Source organism: Marmota marmota, unplaced genomic scaffold (assembly GCF_001458135.2).
Source record: "Marmota marmota marmota unplaced genomic scaffold, marMar, whole genome shotgun sequence".
NCBI lineage: Eukaryota > Metazoa > Chordata > Mammalia > Rodentia > Sciuridae > Marmota > Marmota marmota.
In genome coordinates this window covers 15,334,116-15,354,038 of record NW_026000240.1, presented here as the reverse complement: position 1 = coordinate 15,354,038, position 19,923 = coordinate 15,334,116, and the positions used below count along the sequence as shown (strand labels likewise).

The 19,923-nt window shown below is 49.3% G+C and overlaps 1 protein-coding gene across 1 annotated transcript in view; it reads right to left on the bottom strand.

Moving 5' to 3' along the window:
- The window catches only part of Iqcj (IQ motif containing J), a 116,296-nt gene that overhangs the window by 5,914 nt on the left and 90,459 nt on the right, over window positions 1-19,923 (bottom strand). The window contains exon 2 of the mRNA XM_048794652.1: window positions 8,191-8,255. Within this exon, the coding sequence (XP_048650609.1) occupies window positions 8,191-8,255 (65 nt within the window). The remainder of the gene's footprint in view (window positions 1-8,190; window positions 8,256-19,923) is intronic.

The following is a 19,923-nucleotide window of genomic DNA, read 5'->3' as shown; positions in this document are numbered from 1 at the left end:
CAGGCTACCTTCTGGCTCCTTCTTCTTACCCTCCCTCATGGCTGCTCCCTGGCTCCCCAGTGCCCGCTGACCCTCCTCTAGGCTTCATGGAGCCCTGGCTGGTGCTGTCTCTGCTCTCACTGACTTTCTGACTTGTGAAGCTTGCCTTTGCCTGTTCGCCAGGGACCCTGCCTTCCACCTCCCAGAGGGCCTTTCCCCACTGGCTGTGTGCTCTCGATGGCTTTTACCCCTTCCATGTGGCCTTTTGGTCCTGTGGGTCTAACGCTCACAACTGCCTCTTCCCACTCACATCCATGAGGCAGGCAACACGCCCTTCTCAACTTTGCCTCTAGATCACAGCCCCTGCAACACTCACACCCCCCCGACAGAGCCACCCCTCCTGAGGCCTCTGGTTCTTTGCACCTCATATAGGTGTACAGTTTGAGTGCTCAGGATGGAAACCAGGGCCTCAAGTATGCTAGGCTGGCACTCTATCCAGTTGTTTTATTCTATTTTGCGACAGGGTCTTGCGAGGTTGCTGAGTCTAGTTCTAGGGGAAGCGGAACATGCAGTCCTCCTGCCCCAGCCTCCCGAGCTGCTGGGATGGCACTGGCCCAGCTCAGGGTAACTTACCAGATTCTTTCCTTTTGTTGTCCTGCTGATGAAGAGCTGACTGAAGCTTCCCTGTCACCTATCCCCATCCTGGTTCCCACTTATACAGGTGTGTAGCAGAGGCTGCTTGCCCCTGATAGTTCCCATCTTGCCTTGTCTACCAGGAGAATGCCTGCCCATGTGCCCACCATCCCCCACAGGCTGGCAGGGACTGGGCTGCGTAGAAGTCCTGCTGGGACCCTACTGCTCTGGCCTGTCAATGGCGACCAGAGTGGTTTTCAGGAGAGCAGATTCCATGGTGCAGTGACCTCTTTTCTCTGCCCGCTCCAGAAAAGGTAAACACTCATCTTGTCCCACCAACAGAGGTCACAGGCCCAAGGAGAAAGCTGTGGTGTTGGAGGGGAACCTGAGACCAGGGCCAGCTTCATGTCGGAGGCTCTGTGGGTCTGGAGAGCTCCCCGGGGGAGCAGGATTGGAGTACCCTCCCCTCTGAGGACTCCCAGGTTGGCCAAGGCTCTGCCAGTGGTCACAGAAGGCAGCCCAGCAGAGCAAGGAGTTCAAGCCCATGAGGGGCGCAGCCAACACCTGTGGGGGCTTGAGGGAGACCCAGGGACCCCTTCCTCCAGGCCTCGGCCATTTTAAGGTAATACGCCTGGAGGCCCAGGTGTGCAGCAGAGAAGGGAGGACAGAGGAGAGGCACAGGCAGGGGCAGGCCACACAGCTGCGGGCATGGGCTTGCTCCACCCGCTTCAGGAGTTCAGAATTTAATAACCAGATTAGACAAAAGTCACTGAACAGCAGTAAATTCTCCAATGGGACTCGAATTCCATTATTGGGCAAGATTAAGTTTTCTCTGCCTTGCCCCCTCCAGTGAGGGAAATGGGGTCCAGAGTTATTAGAGGAGATAAACCTATTCATCTGCACCTCAATGAGCTGAGACTCCGCCATCAAACCAGCAGACATAAATCACAGCATTCAGGCTCTGCGCTGGCTGGACCCCAGGCAACTTCTCTGCCTGCTTCTGCAGCTGGTGCCCACCCTTGGCTTCCACATGATGGGGAAGGGGTGGGGCTAAGAGGCCAGCAAGGGTCCCAACTTGATCCAGCACTCAAATTGGATGCTCTGGCTTTTCATGCTGCAACCTCCCCCCAGAGCCTTTTCACTGGGCAGGACCAAATGAATGAGGAAAATCCTGCCACAGATAGCCAGTGCTTGCAGACCATGTCTCAAGTCACTTCTGTTCTAATTCCTCAATCCAGCCATGGTTTGTTCTTCCAGGTTGCACCCCAAGGGTAACTTCTACAAGATTCCTCTTTTCTCCCCCAAATGATCAGAAGCTCTGGCCAAGCTCAAACGTGTGTAAATTGTCCTGTGTCTTCTTACGTGTAGAGCTGAGTGTGAAAGAAGCAGAGACAGCACACACCGCCCACTGCTGGAGATGCTTACAGGCACCTGAAAGAATCCCAGAAGGCAGCCCTGGTTGGCATCACTGCCAAGGAGATCCCGATAGGCCCCTTCTCCATTTAGAAGTAGCTTTAAAATCTGATATATTGTTCTATAATCGATTCTATCTCAGTCTGGATCTTACTATTTCTTACTATGTGTTAATATCGAGGCACTGTTAGTACTATCTTAATATAATAGTCGATTCTATAGAGTAGGGAAAATGGGCTCAATTTTGGCATTATTAAAATAGGATAGGAAGTGATAAAGAGATAGAAGAGATGTGATTTTTTTTTTTCCAAAAAATAATTGGAGGGGGCCAGAACAGAAATAGGAAGAAGGAAGAAGGTCTTAAATAAAAAGGTGTGTGTGGCCCCAGGTGGGGGTGAGATGAGGAGCGGGTAGTGCTGCTGAACTCTGGAGAACTGTGCTCCCCATGAAGGGGAAGGGGTGAGGGGAGCTGGCACCACTGCCCAGAGCAGGGAGGAGGCACAGGGCACCAGTGTAGGATGGTTCAGACGTCCCCCCAGCCAGCACTGCACACCGCCTGCCCAATGTGGACCATGTTGCAACGGACACTTCATCCTTGATTCCAAGGGCTGCAGATTTAGGGATATTTTTCAACATTATTCTGCACATCCGTGGCCAGCCGACAGCTGGAAACAGAAACCACGCCTCCCTGCCGCCCAGGACATTAGCACTCAGCAACAGTGCAGCTCAGTCACCAGCTTCTGATAAGGCTGATGAGGATTCAAGGCCTTTCACTTGACTCTATTAACAGAGTCCTGAGGGAGGGCGGCAGAAAGTGACCACACCCCAGAAGACACGGCTCCACCTCCCGGGCTCAACCCTACACTCAAAGCCAAAGCAGAAAAGTGGAACATTGGACCATTCTGGGGGCAGATGGAATACAAAGAATGTCACAATGCGTGATCCTGCTGACCAGTGGCTGTAGGAGGCCCCATCCCCGCCCAGTGGTGTGCTGTCCCAGCTTCCTCCGCTCCCCACACTGTCTAAGCCTGGCAATGTGACTCACGAATGGTGGGCACTGCCTCAGGGTGCTTCAGGTCTCACTGAGGGCTCAGCCCCTGCAAAAGTGGCCCTGGGCTGGGTTTCACAGGACCTGAAGGAAGTCTGCAGTTGAGAGTGTCAGGTCGTGTGTGTAAGGAAGGCCTGCAATAGAGGAGCAGAGGCCAGAAAACACACAGGCTGGTTTTAGAAAACAAACAGGGATCTCCACAAGAGAAGGCACACGGGTGGATAGAAGGAAATGAGCCTGGTACACAGATGGTCATGGGTCACACGTGTGTACAGCCCCTGTCACAGATGTTGTGCATTTATGATCTTTAATTCTGTAAATTACACCCTGTATCAGCTGAGAACCCCAAAGCGGATGTAGCTCAGTTCGCCATTTGGGAGAAACACAGTAAAACTTGTGTCTTAAGAATCCAGCTTATGTGCTTCATCCCCCTAAGAGCCTAGTCCTCTGTTCCTCCCAGAGCACAGACCCTGGCAAGGGTGTGTGTGTCAGGCATCAGGAAACGTCAGCTCCCACGTGCGTGATGTGTGCTTTGACCCCTCTCTCTGGAGCTGTAAAAGGCCAGTGCTGACACCCAAATCCACCCAGTAGGCCCTCAGTGACTTTAAGGTCCAGTGCCATCACCCTGCCCCTGGGAAACAGGATCTGGAGCCAGGGAACAGGAGGAGTGGCTTGCAGCAGGAGGGAGCAGGGAGAGAGGAAGAAAGCTCATTAGAAGGCTGTAGGAGCTGTCAGCCATGAGAACAGGAGTGTGGTGGCATCAAAGAAAAGGATACAAAGCCTGCTGAATGTCCCAGTGCAGTGCCATAAGCCACAGTGCATCTCCTCCTCCTTAGGGAGGAGTGGCTAAGCACTGAGGGCACACATGGCGGCTCACAGGCACTCATGTGGCCACTAGGTGGTGCCGTACGCCCAGGAGAGCAGAGCGTGGCGGAGCTCCTTCTGCCTGGCTGGGTGAGGAAGAGGCTGTGTTCTGTGGGTACCCAGGGCTCCTCTTAGTTCTCCTCATTCACCATCTACACACATGCTCCAATCATCGGGTGCTGGAACGGCATGGAGCGTGGGGGATACGACGCAAGGCTGCCAGGCAGGGCCCATGCTCAGGACTCCACCAGGCAGGAAACTGCTGGAAACCTGTAAGACGCTTGATGGGGGACAGAGGGACCCAGACCAGGGTGGTGGACAGTAAAGTCTCACCTCTGTAATCCTGCAGCTTGCAGGGACAGCAGCCTGTAGCAAGGACACTGCAGGGTCCACTGAGCATCCCATTAAGGGCAGGTAGAGACACAAGAGAGCATGCAGGGAGACCTGTCGCCATGCAGCGACTGCAGCAAGGTGGCATCTTCATAAAGAGAACCTCTCCCAGCAATTTCACTAATCCAAGGGTAGAATTCATATTTCCTCAATGATCTGCGAATGCCTATTGGTTTAATTGGCCAGCATTTGTCTATGCCATCAATAGCCTCCATTGGTTAATCAAGTGACCGCATACTAACAAAACATGTGGCCTGCTATCACACACCACCCACCAGAGATCCAGCCCATTCAACAGTTACAAAAATGGCAGTGAGCCTGCTGTCTTGTGCCAATGAACGATCGTTGCGAACAATAGCTATAAGCAGCCTCCAATTCATGAGTTGACAGAGCTCTTCTCTGATCCTGGGCCCTTGCCAAGCTCTGTGGGTCTGTGTGTGCATGTATGAGTGTGTGTGTGTGTGCCCATGTGTTGGTGTGCATGTGAGTATGCAAGTGTGTGCATATGTGTGAGTGTTCACGTACCCTGTGCTGCCCTCCACATGGTGAGCAAAGCTCTCCCTGTGCACTGATGGAGATTTAGAACAAGGGGAATGTTCCAAGGGGCCACCCGTCCAGGCACTTAACTTCTGGTGGGCGTGCCTGGCTGGGCTGATTTGCACAGTGCCAGGACAGCTGCAGCTCACCCAAGTGCACCCATTTTTTAATCAAATCCGACAGCTTTCAAGGACACACAGTCTTGCCCCGAGCAGGTCAGGAAACTCCCCAGAAATCCACAGAATGGTTGCAGCTGTCGGGCAGATGGCCAGAGCTTGTTTTCTCAGTGTCCTGGACAAGCATGAAAGGGAGGGTCACCCCAGGGCCAGTGTGTTCTGAGGGGAGACAGTTCCCGAACTGGGGCTCCTCAGTCATGGCTGGAACAACACGTGTACAAAACCCCAAGAAGCTCGGGCTTGCCCAGGCCTGCGATAGCACAGGAAGAGTGGGTGCAGGAGGTGGAGCACATGCACCTCCCCCTGGGGCAGAGGGCGGAGCAACATGGTGGTGGTGGTGGTGGTGGTGGTGGTGGTAGTGGTGGCCAGCAGCTCAGTATACACTTGCTGTCAATTAGCAAGGGAAAAAGAAACACTTCTGGGGTTCATTTCCTACATTAAAATCAGTCATGACATAGCCAGGTTCAGTAAATAAATGGGCTGAACGTCACAGGGTGTCCTGAGACCTCGGAGGGTGATGCCACAGGAGGAGATGGATGAACTGGAAGAAGCTGAACAGCGCCTGTCCACTGTCTTCAGTCCCTTTCCTCCCCTGAATCACCAGGATGCTCTCAAGAAAATCAGGCGGCCCTAGGGGGATTCAGGTCCAGCCTACCTGGACTGAGCACAACCTCCCTGGAGACTCCAATGCAGCAGGATGAAAAGCCACCAGCCCTCTGTCATTACAGCAGGGTCACATGGGAGAAGCTTCTCTCTAAGGTCAGCTGGAGGCTCTGGTCATTGTTCACACATTGGTGACGGCAGCAAGAAGATGGGGGAGACAGAGATGTTCTCTTGTGTTTTAAGTTGAATTTATTTTTAACTCATATATAAAAACAAAAGTGGTGCATAACAATGGGAAACACCATGTTTTGAAACTCATATGCACCGTGTAATGTTTAAACCAGGTTAAACTTTAATCTCCTCAAGCACTCATTGTTTCTTTATGGAGAAAACGTTCAATATACTTTCTTCTAGCTTTTCAACATGGACCGTTCATTATTGTTATCTGCAGTCACCCTACTGTGCCAGACAGACCAGAGCTTCCTACTCCTGTGTGATGTAGTGCCCACAGATCAACCTGCCCCAGCCTCCCCTCTCTCCCAGCCTCCCCACTCTCCTGGCCTCCCTGACTCTCCCAGCTTCTGGAAACCACCACTCTGGTCTCCATTCTTGTGAGAGCAACTGCTTCATGTTCCACATGACTGTAGTGTGCGGTGCTTGTCTTTCTGTGCCTCTCTTATTTCACTTAACGTCCTCCACTTCCATCCACTTGCTGCAAACGACAAGACTTGGTTCTTTTTGTGGCCAAGTAACAAACATTCCATTGTGTGCACCACATTGTCCACACCCTTCACGAACACCTGGGCTGTCCCCGTGTCTTGGTTGCTGTGACTGGGACTGCAGTGAAACGGAGGCGCTGGCTGGCTTCATTTCCTTCAGGTGTGCACCCAGGGGTGGGACTGCTGGGTCATAAGGCAGCCCTTTCACAGTCTTTTGAGGAATTTCCAGAGCTTGGTCCATAATGGCTAAACTTCTTTTTTCTAAGTCATTCACATTACCTGAAAACAGCCACAGTGAGGATAAATAAAACCCATGGCTAACCCAGGCAGCTCATTTGCTGGAAGGGCTGATGCTGCCCTTCTAAGGGCATCTGCCCAGCAGATCCACAGAGTACTGGCTGGACCATGCCTGGGCCACCTCCCATGGGGTCAGGTCCTCATCGATGCCTGTGAGGACTGACACTCTGTCCTTCCTCCTTGAAGCTGAGGGTCCTGGGCTCAGGTGGTGAGGCCATTTGCCTGACTCACAGAGCTGGGGAAAGGCAGAAAGAGGAACCAGACCCACCCCAAGCTTTTCCGTTTTCAGGAATGTTCTTAATGTTTTCATTTACACCCTTCCTGGGATGAGTCAGTTCACTTCTTGACAACATCCTTTCCGTTGTGGGCAGCCTGAAAACTGTAAAAGTCATGTTTTCTTGATCCCAAGTCTGCTTCTCCTCATCTCCTGTTGGTAGGTCTCGCGCCACTCTCTGGAGACAAAGATGCAATTTAGCTCCCAGACGTTCCTCCTCTCCTCTCCTCCATGGGGCACCTCCTTGGTTCCCTGCAGTGGTTTCACAGGGTCCCCTGGCCTCGCAGCTTTCCCTGCTCTGTCCTCTGGGGATGTCAAGGTACTTTGTAAATGCATTGACCAAGCCAAGCAGGACCCACTGGGGCAGAGATCACTAAGACCCAGCCAGGCTGGAGCAACAGCTCCGTGGGCATCCAAACCTGGGTTGGCTCCCATCCTCACTGTTCTCTGGCAGAGCACGCAGAAGCCTCTCTGAGCTTCTTTCCTCTCTGTAAGATGGAAACCATAAGGCTCCTACAGAAAGGCCACAGCCAGGACTTGAGAGAAAGTTGGCAGGCATTCACAGTACAGAGCACAGCGCAGATCCTTCATAACCGGGAGTTATTTTTAATTCCCTTATCCTGACAATGACTGTCAATCAATTTGATATTATGCTAATATTTTTTGAAGTCTTATAAAATCACAAGCTACGTTAATGTAAAAAAAAAAAAAAAAAAAAACCTCAAAGCTTTTACCCCTAACTTGAAATCAGGATACATATCTCACATGCCTAAAAGGACAGTTTTTAAAAACTTAAGAGGTAGACACTATTTTTGTCTTTATTCATTGCTTTTCTATCTCCCCACCCCTGCCTTTCATTTTGCTCAGTCTTACATAGTTTTGCAGTGTTATTTTGAATGTTCATGCTATTATTCTATTAATTTTGGGTTAGCCTTATACTTCTTGCACAATTAATGCCTTCTATGAATATCCCTGACTAAAGTTAAAGATGGAAGTGTTAAGTCTCAATCCCTGGAGCACACACCATGGATATCTGAGTACCATGTGATCCTAATTTTTATTTTAAGACAGGGTCTCAAAAAGTTGCTTAGAGTCTCACAAATTGCTGAGGTTGGCCTTGACCTTGTGATCCTCCTGCCTCAGCCTCCCAAGCTGCTGGGATTACAGATGTGCACCACCACACCCAACTGAGTTTTTTTTCATGTAAGCCTTTAACCTAGCCAATGATTTAGCTCCCTTTTAAATTTCTTTACTTACTTTTCAAGCAAATACTTCCCATCATGGACTTGTTCTAAAGGGTTCTGCAATCTTTTCAGCTCTTCCTGTAAAAAAGGAAAAAAAAGGTATCACAAACTAGTGTCAGGAACTTATGGCAATAATACTTGAGGGCAGTTATTAGCCAAATTGAGACAATACCCCATTTTAAGTTCCAGACATCATTATGAATGTGAACACACAAGGCATCATCCTTGACTTAACTGGATACAATACTATCACTCAGATGGATTTTCCATCTCTGAAGATGCTGCTCCCGGTTGCTTTCCAGGGTGGGGATGCAGTCATACAACCCCACCTCCTCTCTTCTATTTCTGGTACTAGGAATTGAACCCAGGGAAGCTTAACCGCTGAGCCACATCCCCAGCCCCCCCCCTTTTTTTTATTTGAAGACAGGGGCTCACTAAGTTATTTAGGGCTCACTGAGTTGCTGAGGTTGGCTTTGAACTTGCAATCCCCTGCCTCAGCCTCGGGAATCACTGGTATCACTGTGCTGGGCTCCGACCTCCATTCTTTCCACCTGGCTCCGTCCACATTGCTGGCTCCTGGCTGCTGGGAAGAGACTGCAGAAGCCTGGGGTCTCCAACTCTGAAGGCTGCTTCTCCCTCTTAGAAACCTCTTCCCTGAGCCAGGTGCTCAAACATGCATAGACCTCCCCTGCACTTCAGGCACCCATAGTGCTACAGGGTGTGAAGGACACAGCTCCACTTCCTGGTGAAGCCCCTGTCCTCAGCCCTAGCAACACTGAGGATTTGAAGACCTCACAGATCTTCATTCCATTCCCTGAGACCACAACCCTTCCTGGCCACCCTAGCAGCCTGCCCCAAGAGGCAGCCCCTGTGGGACGGCAGCCATCCCTTGCTCTCTGCAGGGCAGAGGTCACAAGGTCCACTGACCTTTGACATGGTAAGGCAGCCCTACAACCTACTCCGTATGTTTCAAGTCAACCCTGAGTCCTCACAATGAAGACTCTGGGCCAAGAGTGGTGACATTGTGCTGCTGAGGGAGAGTGACAAGAGGAAATTCATGCAGGCTCCATACTGACACGTTTTCCTGAATGATCTCCATCTGCAGGTATTTGATTGTGCAGACAGAGGGCTGACTGATCCCTGTTTGGGGGCCTCCACTGTGAATCACGTGCCACACATGCAGGTTGAGCTCCTCCCCAACTTTCCCCTTATTCAACAGGTTTTCCCAACCGAGAGGAGGGCAGGGCACTCACCCTGCTTCCTCAGTGGCCTGTGGTGATCCCAACCTTACTAGCCCCTCTCCACTGCCTGCTCTGCCAAGCTTGGAGCTCAGCATTGCCAACACCTCCACCTGATTGCCCATTCCCAGAAGGAAGCACTTGTGCATGCTGAAGGCGTGTCTGCCTCGGTAGCCTAGTGCTGAAACAGCCTCTCGCCTCTCTCCTCTGTGCCCTGGAAACTCATAGCCTTGGGCTTCATTAACTAGGACACTTTGTTTGTGGCTTTAGTGGTGGGGGGCACTGGAGAGAGAGGGGGTGGGAAAGGAGCTGGAGTCCCAGGACTCTGTGCCTTGGCAGGGTGGCTCCACACAGGGTGGCCTTGCCCCTCCTTCCCTCCCTGCCTCCCCCACTTCCTTTGCTCTCTCTCCTCCTCCTCCTTCCCTGCCCTCGTCCCACAACCGTTCAGGCCCAGATGCTTCCCAACCCTGCGGTTCCCCTGCACCCAGGCCCACCAGTGTGGAGTTGCTCTGTGAAAGTGTCCATGCCCTCACACGTCACTGTCTTATCCCTGGATCTTGGCTCATGCACCCCAAGACTCTGAGTTGTCCTTGTTTTCTACTGTCAAAAGTTCAATTAACTATTGATTAATCATATTAATTGACTGAAGAACGGCACTATGACTGACCCATTGGAGGAGAAGCTGTCCTCAAGCCAATTTTCTGGCTCCATTTCACTGACCAAATAATAGGATGATTTCTACCATGCTCTAAATAGCTTCTGTCTTTTTTTTTTCTTTTTTTTTTTTTTTGGTACCAGGGATTGAACTCAGGGGTATTAAACCACTGAGCCACATCTCCGGCCCTATTTTGTGTTTCACTGAGTTGCTTAGCACCTTGCTAAGTTGCTAAGGCTGGCTTTGGACTTGCAATCCTCCTGCCTCAGTTTCCAGAACTTCTGGGATTACAGGTGTGCACCACAGCATCCAGCTAGCTTCTGTCTTTAAGATGTAGGTTAAACCTCTCTGCTGGGTACAAGTTGAGTTATTCAGATACAACCTCAACACACTGAGTTCCAAATTCCCCTTGTGAAACCCAGGGGGAGCCTTGCTGAGTGGCAAGGCGTGAGCACTGGCTGCCATGCTAATGATTGGTTGACGACTGGTCCTGCTGCCCACTGGACTAAGGGGCCTTCTGAAGTAACCTGGGCGTGAACCATCAGAGTGGACAGTAGCTCATGGCTCTTTCTTGGTGCCTGGCCTCCCTTCCTGCATCACTCCTGTAGGTGTCTTCCTGGTGCCAGCAGTGGACATGGCTGGGGGTGGATGTGCTCACCTCTGCAGCCACATGGTCAGCCCCTAGGCCTACCCAGTAAGGAAGCACTTTTCCTGTTTTTTGCTGGCCCTTCCATTTCCACAGTCTAAACAAGCAGGGTGTGTCTGGATAGGCTTAACATCAGAAATTTTCTCAGAATTGCTTTCTCTCTGAAGTGCACTCCTGTCCAGACGCAGCCTCTTGACTTTCCTGGCATGTCCACGGTGTCAAAGGCCACACAGCCTGTGAGCACTCTGCAGTATGCTCCACTGTGCAGCCACAGCTGACACACCCGTGACACTCACTAAGTCAGCTTTCTGTGCTGGGACAGCTCCATGTTAGCCTGAGGGTGACTATTTAAAAGAAGTGAAAAGCCAACATTACTTCTGATGCTTTCAACGGTTCAATTGTTCAATTAAATATTACTAGAATTCCCCACCCCCAAATGCCCCTTTTTTAAATGAAAGTGTGAAAAGGGCACTGGAAAGGGGTTACTGGTATTTGCATAATTTGGAAAAGAAGAAGACATAAAGTCTATACTAATTTTGGCTCTGCATGATTAAACATGAAATATTGATTATTGCTCTCCGTAACAGAATTTATGAAGCCAGCAGGCTGCAGTGTCTACACAAAGTGATTCTGATGCTTTGCCCTGGACCTCAGTGGCTGTAAATGACGCTGCTTGGTGACAGCTGGAGGAGGGCATTCTGATGCACAGCCTCAGAGCCACATTTCCCAGATTAGGCCAGCAATGACCCAGCTGCACAGCCCGACTTCAGGAAATTAAATTGGAGGGCGTCCAAACCTCTGTTGAAATAACCGTGTGAGTTACAATGCTTCTGTGGGCCTTGTTATAATGTAAATGTGCTTTACAATTTACTGCCATTTCCCTTCTCCCCTACTGTGAATTCGGGCATTAATAGTCATCTCATATATTTAAGGCAAAAAGGCGTCAAACTGAAAATGCAAGGTTCATGCTTTTTCCCTTTAGAAAGCAAGGACTGAATTCCATTCTTTCTTTTTGGCCACCCCCCTCTTTTTTTTTTTTTTGCAAAAAGAGCATAGGTTTTGTTTATGTATTATGCATTAATGTTTTTTTTTATGGCTGGCAGACCTGTAAATTTCACACAAGGAGGTTACCTAGCAGCTAAACACAAATTTCTTTGGGAGGAAAACAGGGGCTAATAGGACATCAACAGCGCGTTTAAAGGATCATTCTGGAAAGTTATAGGCACATGTGAGGCAGTATACTTGAGAGACTTGCCTGCTTCTAGCACCTCGAGGACATTTTGGATGTCTGATGCATGCAGAGGCTGTGACTGCTCTGGCAGTGACTACCACCACTGTATGAGGTGCCAGGTGAGCACTGGCCTTGCCATGCTGGGGCCTCACGGTCAGCCAACTTGCAAACTTAGGAACATAAGGTATGGCAACGGGAACTGCTGCAAGAGCAGGTTCTTTACTCGTGGGTGAACCAGGCTCTGTTCCAAGGTGGCAGGACACAAGGTCTCAACTCCACATGTGAGAGGGCAGAGCAGCCGAGCTCACCTGAGCAGATGCCAAGGAAGTAAGAGCCCAGTTCTGACTAAGTTATTGTCTGTGAGCCAGATGGTCTCAGACCTCAAATTCTCCTGGTGTAGATGACATAAGGGTGCTTCAGGAAAGAAGCACCTACAACCAGCCACCAGATGGCCCTTTGCCCTAATCTGCCTGAGCTCCTGCACACTACAATCCAAGCAGAGGATCCAGGACTACCTGACTGTGGCCAGCCCAAAGTAACGATGAGAAATACCCTTTGGGATTAAGGGTCCTCCTCTCCTTCCTTGAGGATAGAGCATTGTCTCAAGAACTCATCCCAAAGCTATGGCCACAGAGTGAATCCTTAGCTCATTTCAGTCTAACCCCTTCCGTAAAATCTAGGATACAAGAAATTATGACTATCAGTAATGATGTTAAGGGGATCGCTGTATTCAAAATTAGTCCACTTAACAGCAGGACAACCAGCTGAGATTGAAATGCTGGGCACAGATATTTTTGTATCTTATATATTTCTGCATTCTGAAAAAGAAAGAAAAATCCCAAGACCATGCTTTGAACTGAGAACTCAAATACAAACAAGCACATGAACCTGCAAATGAACACTCTCAGAATGCAGACAGAACAGCAAACATGACAAGTAACTCCATCCAACTCCAGATTCTCTGGCCAAGGACAGCAATTGAGCGCAGGTAATCAGAACTCCATGCGACCCTCAGGGTGCTTGCACCTGACTGGAGTGTATTTCCTCCTGGTGTAGCAGATCACCTGGATTCGATTTTTTGCTTAGTCCAGTTGGAACATGAATTTGCAATTCCTATGTATTCACCCAGCCGTGCTGAGGAAGCAGCCTAGGGGCATGCTGGGAAGGGGCCTCCAGTGGGACCTGCAGCCTGGCTCTCCCTCCTCTCCCCTTCCCTGCCCTCTACTCTCCCTCAGGACTCTTACCTTCGGCTGCCTAATTGCCTTTCTTTAAGTACATTTCCAATAATTCAATTCTTCTGTATAAACCCTACTGCTAGCCTACATGAGAATGCTCTTCTGGATTAAGAATACTCCCGAGTGCCCACCCCTAGTTCTGCTCCTCTTGTCCTTCAGAACTCATCTTGGCCTGTGATCTGCTCTACTTCTGCATTTCCTCCTGCAGGTCATTTCTTTGAGCTACTGCCATCACTACTGACATCCATTGAATTTAGTAGGTGCCAGGCACGTTGCATAAATTACCTTCAAAAAAGTATGATTCTAGCCCCATAAATGCAGCCAAAGATGCAGTTGTTATTCCCACTTCATGGATGAGAAAACAGGCACCCAGAGTGAGGCAACTTGTCCACGGACTCACAGCAGGAACCGGGTGCCGACTGGAGTGGTCTCCACTTCTGCTCTCTGGGGCTGTAGGCGTCCCCCAACAGCTCCTGTGAGGCAGCCCTGTGGTGTCTGCAAAGTGCTCAGACTTGCCATTGACCTGGAAGTGTTACCTTGGCTGTGCGATCCTACACATCTGGTCAGCTCTCTCCAGGTCTGTTTTCTTATTGGTAAGGTGATGATGTCAGAGCCCCATGCACTGCCATGAGGGGTAACCAGAATCATATTTTAAAGTTCCTAGGTGACCTTAGGTGCTGCCACCCTAGGGAAACTCCTTAGTGTCCTACTCAAGATAGCAGTGAGCTCTCTCCCTTGTCTTATCCCAGGGGTGCCTGGCTCTGCTCTCTCCTGGATGTGGGACCGTGGCAGTGGGGCCTCTCAGAGCCCCAGTTTCATCTTCTGTAAAACGTAGACACTAACTATACCAGACTCCAGGGTTGTAGTGAAGTTAAAACTTCAGGCAATCAGTGCTGAGCCAGGCAGCAGGTGCTCACCAGTGCTATTTTCGTGGTTGTTTATGTTCTTATTACATCTCTCCATCCCCTTCTACACCTGGCATGCACCTAGTCACCTGTGCCTGGCTCTCTCTGAAACCAGTGCTGAGGATCCTGTTTCCCAGCTGTCCCTGGAACGTGTCCTCTGCTTCCATGGTCCTTATAGGATTTGCTGCTACCAGAATGAGCAGCCCAACATGACAGCCTCATCAGAACATCACTGCATGGAACGCCCCCCTGACCTCACCTAGCAGAGCCCACTCCCCTGGGCCTGCGGGACCTCAGGAGAGGAGGTGAGACCTGCTCCATCTGTTCCTCCACCCCACTGCTCTTAACCCTCTTAGACATCAAAATCCCAAGCTAATAACGCCATGCTAGGAAAATGGAATAGACAGTCAGGCATGAGTTTAAATAAACAATGATAAAGAGAGTCTTTATAAAGAACAAAAGAATTGTGCTGCAATAAACATTGATGTGGCCATGTCCCTGTAGTATGCTGTTTTTAAGTCCTTTGGGTATAGACCTAGGAGAAGAATAGCTGGGTCAAATGGTGGTTCCATTCCCTGTTTTCCAAGTGATCTTCATATTGCTTTCCATATTGGCTGCACCAATTTGCAGTCCCACCAGCAGTGTATGAGTGTGCCTTTTCCCCCACATCCTCACCAATACTTATTGTTGTTTGTATTCTTAATAGCCGCCATTCTGACTAAAGTGAGATGAAATCTTAGAGTAGTTTTGATTTGTATTTCTCTAATAGCTAGAGATGACGAACATTTTTTCATATATTTGTTATTGATTGTATATCACTTCTGAGAAGAGTCTGTTCAGTTCCTTGGCCCATTTATTGATTGGGTTATATGTTGTTTTGGTGTTAAGATTTTTGAGTTCTTTATATACCCTAGAGATTAGTGCTCTTTATAGCAGAACAATTCACAATAGCTAAACTGTGGAACCAACCTAGATTCTCATCAGTAGATGAATGGATAAAGAAAATGTGGTATTTATACACAATGGAATTTTATTCATCAATAAAAGAGAATGAAATCATGACATTTGCAGGTAAATGGATGGAGTTGGAGAAGATAATGCTAAGTGAAGTTAGCCAATTCCAAATAACCAAATGCTGAATGTTTTCTCTGATATAAGGAGGCTGATTTTTAGTGGGGTTAGGAGGGGAAGCATGTGAAGACTGGACAAACTCTAGATACAGCAAAGAGGAAGGAGAGGATGGGTGGAGGTTAGGGGTGTAAAAAAGATGGTGGAATCAGGTGGACATCATTTCCCTGAGTACATGTATGAAGACATGAATACTATGAATATACTTCGTATATAATCAGAGATATGAAAAAAAGTGATCTATATATGTAATATGTATTATAATACATTCTGCCGTCATATAACAAATTAGAATAAAAAAATAAAATTTTTTAAAAAAGAGCAGAAGTAGTCACAGGGTGTAGCTTGTCATCCAGTAGCCTGGCAGCCCTCAGTTCCAGGGGCACTGGGAAAGCGCAGCTCCCCAGGGGCCCTCTCCATCCCCCGATGCCAAGACTCTCAGCCAGTGCCAGTCTGGAGCCATCTTTAGAAAGAAGTTCTTAAGCAAACTTAGCTTGATTTCCTAACTTGCAACAAACAAAAGACTTCCTACAAGTGAATTTATGGGGAAATAGGAGGTTGGGTGATCATAGACCAGATGTGGAGGATGAAACAGACAAGCATCGAGTGCCGCAGGTGCTGCCACAGCTGCACAGGGACCTCCTCCTGTGGCCCGAGTGTTGGAGCAGAATCTCATCCTCCCCTTCATCCTACGTGTTCAAACTCAGGCACCCTACCTCTGACGGACCAGGTGCGTCAGCCACCATAGCCCAAGCATGATTTTAAACTGGAGTGCAAAGTTTGTGTTAATTTTACAGCAAAAACAGAAGTCCCCAAATAAAGTTTAGGTTTATATATGTCTATCCCACTCCAGTGTAAATAAGCTCCCCAGAAAATACTGAAAAATATGCACACACACACCCCCACACATACCCAGCAATAACACACACACTCAATATTTTTTGCCTTTGAGATTTCTGGAAGAAGAGTTTGATAAGCACTACCCTAGTTAGGCTGGAAAGTGAAAATCTATTTCAAAATTAAGATATGGTGAGCAGTGTGTGATAGTGCAATTTCTATCTACAGTGGACAAAGTTTAAAAATCGTTTGTGTAATGGTGATATTTTCTGTGAAGTGTCGCAGGCTGTTATTGCATTTCCTTGTGGTGCTCCCTGGGTGGTGCTCCCTTGTGGGAGGTGCATGTGCCCAAGGCCCTCGGTGTGCACGGTGTGAAGCAGGTGTCACTGTTGCACCCAGTTGGCCCAGCAGACCCTGAGCATTCCGAGCTCCGTGTATCACGGACACACCAAGAATTGTGAATTTTAATTTCCAGCATAATTATGGGCACGCAGTGACAACTCTGTTAAGAGGAATATTCAAGAACTATTACTTAAAAGAAGGAACAGCCACCTTGGTGGAATGGAGCCAGGACACAGAACTCAGGAAAGAATGAGAGAGGGAGCAGGAGCGCCTCGGGTTGCTCACTTTCCTCCAGCCACGCAATCAGAGCTCCACTCCTCACCTACCAAACACAGCATTCCGTGTTGACAGCTCCTAGGTGAGGTCCTCAGGGGGCAGCAGAGGCACACAGACACAGCCTCTCCTGTCCGGCTGCAGCCGGAAGAGCCCAACACAGCCAGAGGGCAAGAGCTCTGGGGAGTCCAGGACTATGGAAGGCTGCTGTTCACAGCTGGTGTAGACATTTTGAGGTTCCAGGTGGTGCAGATCCATCTGATAAGCCTGGCTCTTGTGTGCTGATGGGAGTGAAAGGTGTGGGTGGGGAAGGCCAGCCTGAGCTGGGGCAGCTGCTCCTTCCTGGTTGACCAGGGTGGTAGGTCAGCACGCAGAGAGCAAAGACGACCATGGAGCTGTCACCGAAGTTCAGCCATTGCATCGCAAGCTGTGGACTGGGGGCTTATTCAGTAAGATGACATCCATCAGAGCCAGAGACTGCAGGCAGACTTGAAGACAAAAGCAGCATACATCTGCTAACATCCACTGAGCCTCACACGGTGGGTGTCCAGAGACATCAAGGTAGATGGTGGAGAATAAGTCTTTCTTCCATAGCTCCATCCCTTCCAAACTGCATGCTAATCCTCTCGAGTAGACAGGCCACACAAGGGAAAGTGATACTGTGTTTATAGAGAGAGAACATTGCTTTTCAAAACCAACCAGAACTTCCCAGTGAGGTGACATGTGACACTCCCACTATCACACTATTATATTTGACCATGTTAGTGACTGCACCAAATTGCTCCATAACACAGAGCCAAGCTACTTAGATAAGGGGGACTTTATTCTGAACCAAGATATGTTGGAATTGGTATTTCCCTTCAAACAGCTATAGCAAATGTGCAGAGAGAGTGTCCTGATCCCAAGGAGGACATGAAACCTCCGTTGAGATCTCTGCTGTCACAAGTCCCCCCACATCTTCTAGATATGTGATCTGCATATGCTCAAGATATTGACACAAGTGTCATCATAAAGCCAAGTGGGGATAGGCATGGGTGGGGTGAAAGATCTTCCAAAGCTGGAGGATGAGGAAGGAGAGAGGAATTGGGACAGGAAATTATTAGAACAGAAGTTGGAAGGCAGCGCTGCCCGTGTCCAGGAGCAGCACCACACCCAGTGCAGAGTCACCCTCTGACTCCCTCCCCAGCCTGGCGACCACCATTCTGTCTTCTCCCTGTTCGTGTGGAATAGCTTTGCTGTTTCCGTTAGTGTGAAACCATCCTACTCGGTGGCTAAAAGTCAGCATCGCCTCCCAAGTCCTCGGACCCCTCACACCTGCTCCGAAGCACCCACATCTCACTTGTAAGGCTCTTCTGGAAAGGTGCTCCTTCTCTGGGGAAAAGCTCCCTCCACAGTCTCAGGGCAGAGCATTCTCCTTCGGAACATGGAAGACTGTCAAAGTCCTCTGAGGACAATTCCAGCCAGAATCACCAAGAACACATGCGCCCCAGGCTCCAGCCAGGTAGTCTGCTGTGGACCAGGACCTGGCCGTGGACAGCTTGGTGTCCATGATGTCACTCTTGGATCCAAGACATTGGGTCCAGCATTGTCTCAGGTGTAAAGTGAGCATTGCCTTAAGGAAGAGGGTCTTGGTGTCTTAACCCACCATCCTACAATGGAATAATAGAGATGTGTGCTCTAGGTAAGAGGGTCTCAGAAATGTCAATATAAGTGGCTATAAACTTTAATAGACTTTAGAATTCAATTAGCTACCATCTCATGGTGGCTAAATAATTTATGGTAATTGCCAACTCATTAGACTATAATTCACCACAGCCAACCCCTGGATTTCCTGATACCTTTTTAAAACATGCATTCTCAAGATGATGACTGGCATTTTTCACGTTTATTGATACCAAAATTGTCTAATTGTAAGAATTTAGAATGCATCCCACTATCTGACCCAATCTGGTGATTTTTCCTGCAAACCCTGAGCCACGTGTCATCTCCTTAGGCCTCCAGCTCCTGCCTTGGAGGCAATCTACGGTGTGTGCCTAAATGCTCCCATTCACCCTGTTCCACAAACAAAAGCAAATGCAGCACACCTGCCCTGGACACGCACAGGGCACGCCCACGGCTCTCACCCAGGATCCCCGGGGACATAAGGCAATTCCTCTAACCATTGGCAGGGGGAGAACAGAGCTTGACCTACACACCAGAAGCCCCTTACGTGCTCCTGTCTGGTACAGTTCCTTCCTCCTCAGAACAGGCCAGCACAGGGTACAGAGTAAGGACTTCCTTACATTTCTCTGTGGAGCTTTCTCACCCAATTGTATGTCCTGAAATACTTGGCTTCATCTCCCCTGCTTCTAAAATTCATTATTTGGAAATAGTTATAAACACACAGAAAGTTCCAAGAACCACGGAGAATGGTCCCCATATGCTGCAAAAGCACAATTGCACACAGTAAGAACGCTCTTATTGTGAGCTCCTAACCTTTATGATTCCCTGAATTGTAGGGGTGAAGGAGCATCTTCTCCCATGCTGGCTCCTGATGCAAGGGCCTGGAAGACCCCTGGATTGTCCTTTTATATGTTCATAAGATGTCCTATGCCTGGGCTCCAACAGCTTCAGGATTGGGGCTGGTCCTTCGTTATTATTGCTGATGTTCCCCGCTGGTTAGTGGATAATCATGGAATATGTAATGGAATCTCCATAAAACCCTGAATAACAGGGTTGGGAGATCTGTGCAGGGACAGCATTGCGCCTGAAGAGGGCACAGAAGTGGAAGTGGCACATACACACACCTTGTCCTGAGGTGCCTCCCACTTGGCTGCTCCTGTGTTGCGGCCTTCATAATAAACCAACAGTAGAAAACGCAGAGTTTCCAGAGCTTTGTGGATGAATTTTCCCACACCAGGAGGGGCTCTGGGGATCCTGATTCACAGCCAGTCGGGCAGGAGTGTAGGTGGCAGCCAGGACTCAGGATCCTGAAGAACTCTGCCAGACCCAGTCCTTAGCATGAGGAGCTTCAACGAAATACCTGGATGAAATGAATAATTACAGTATGGGGCATGCAGGACCCAGGCCTCATGACACCCCATGGCAGCTGGAGGTGGGGTCCGGAAGTGCCCCCAAGAGGGGTCATGTCTTCACTTGGTCCTAAGTGCCTGTTAGCGGTTGTATAGGAGCTTTCACTCCAGGTATTGAGCATTAACTCATGTCATCTTCACCATAGCCCCACAGGGCTAGATGACAAGACCCAGGCAGATCTGCC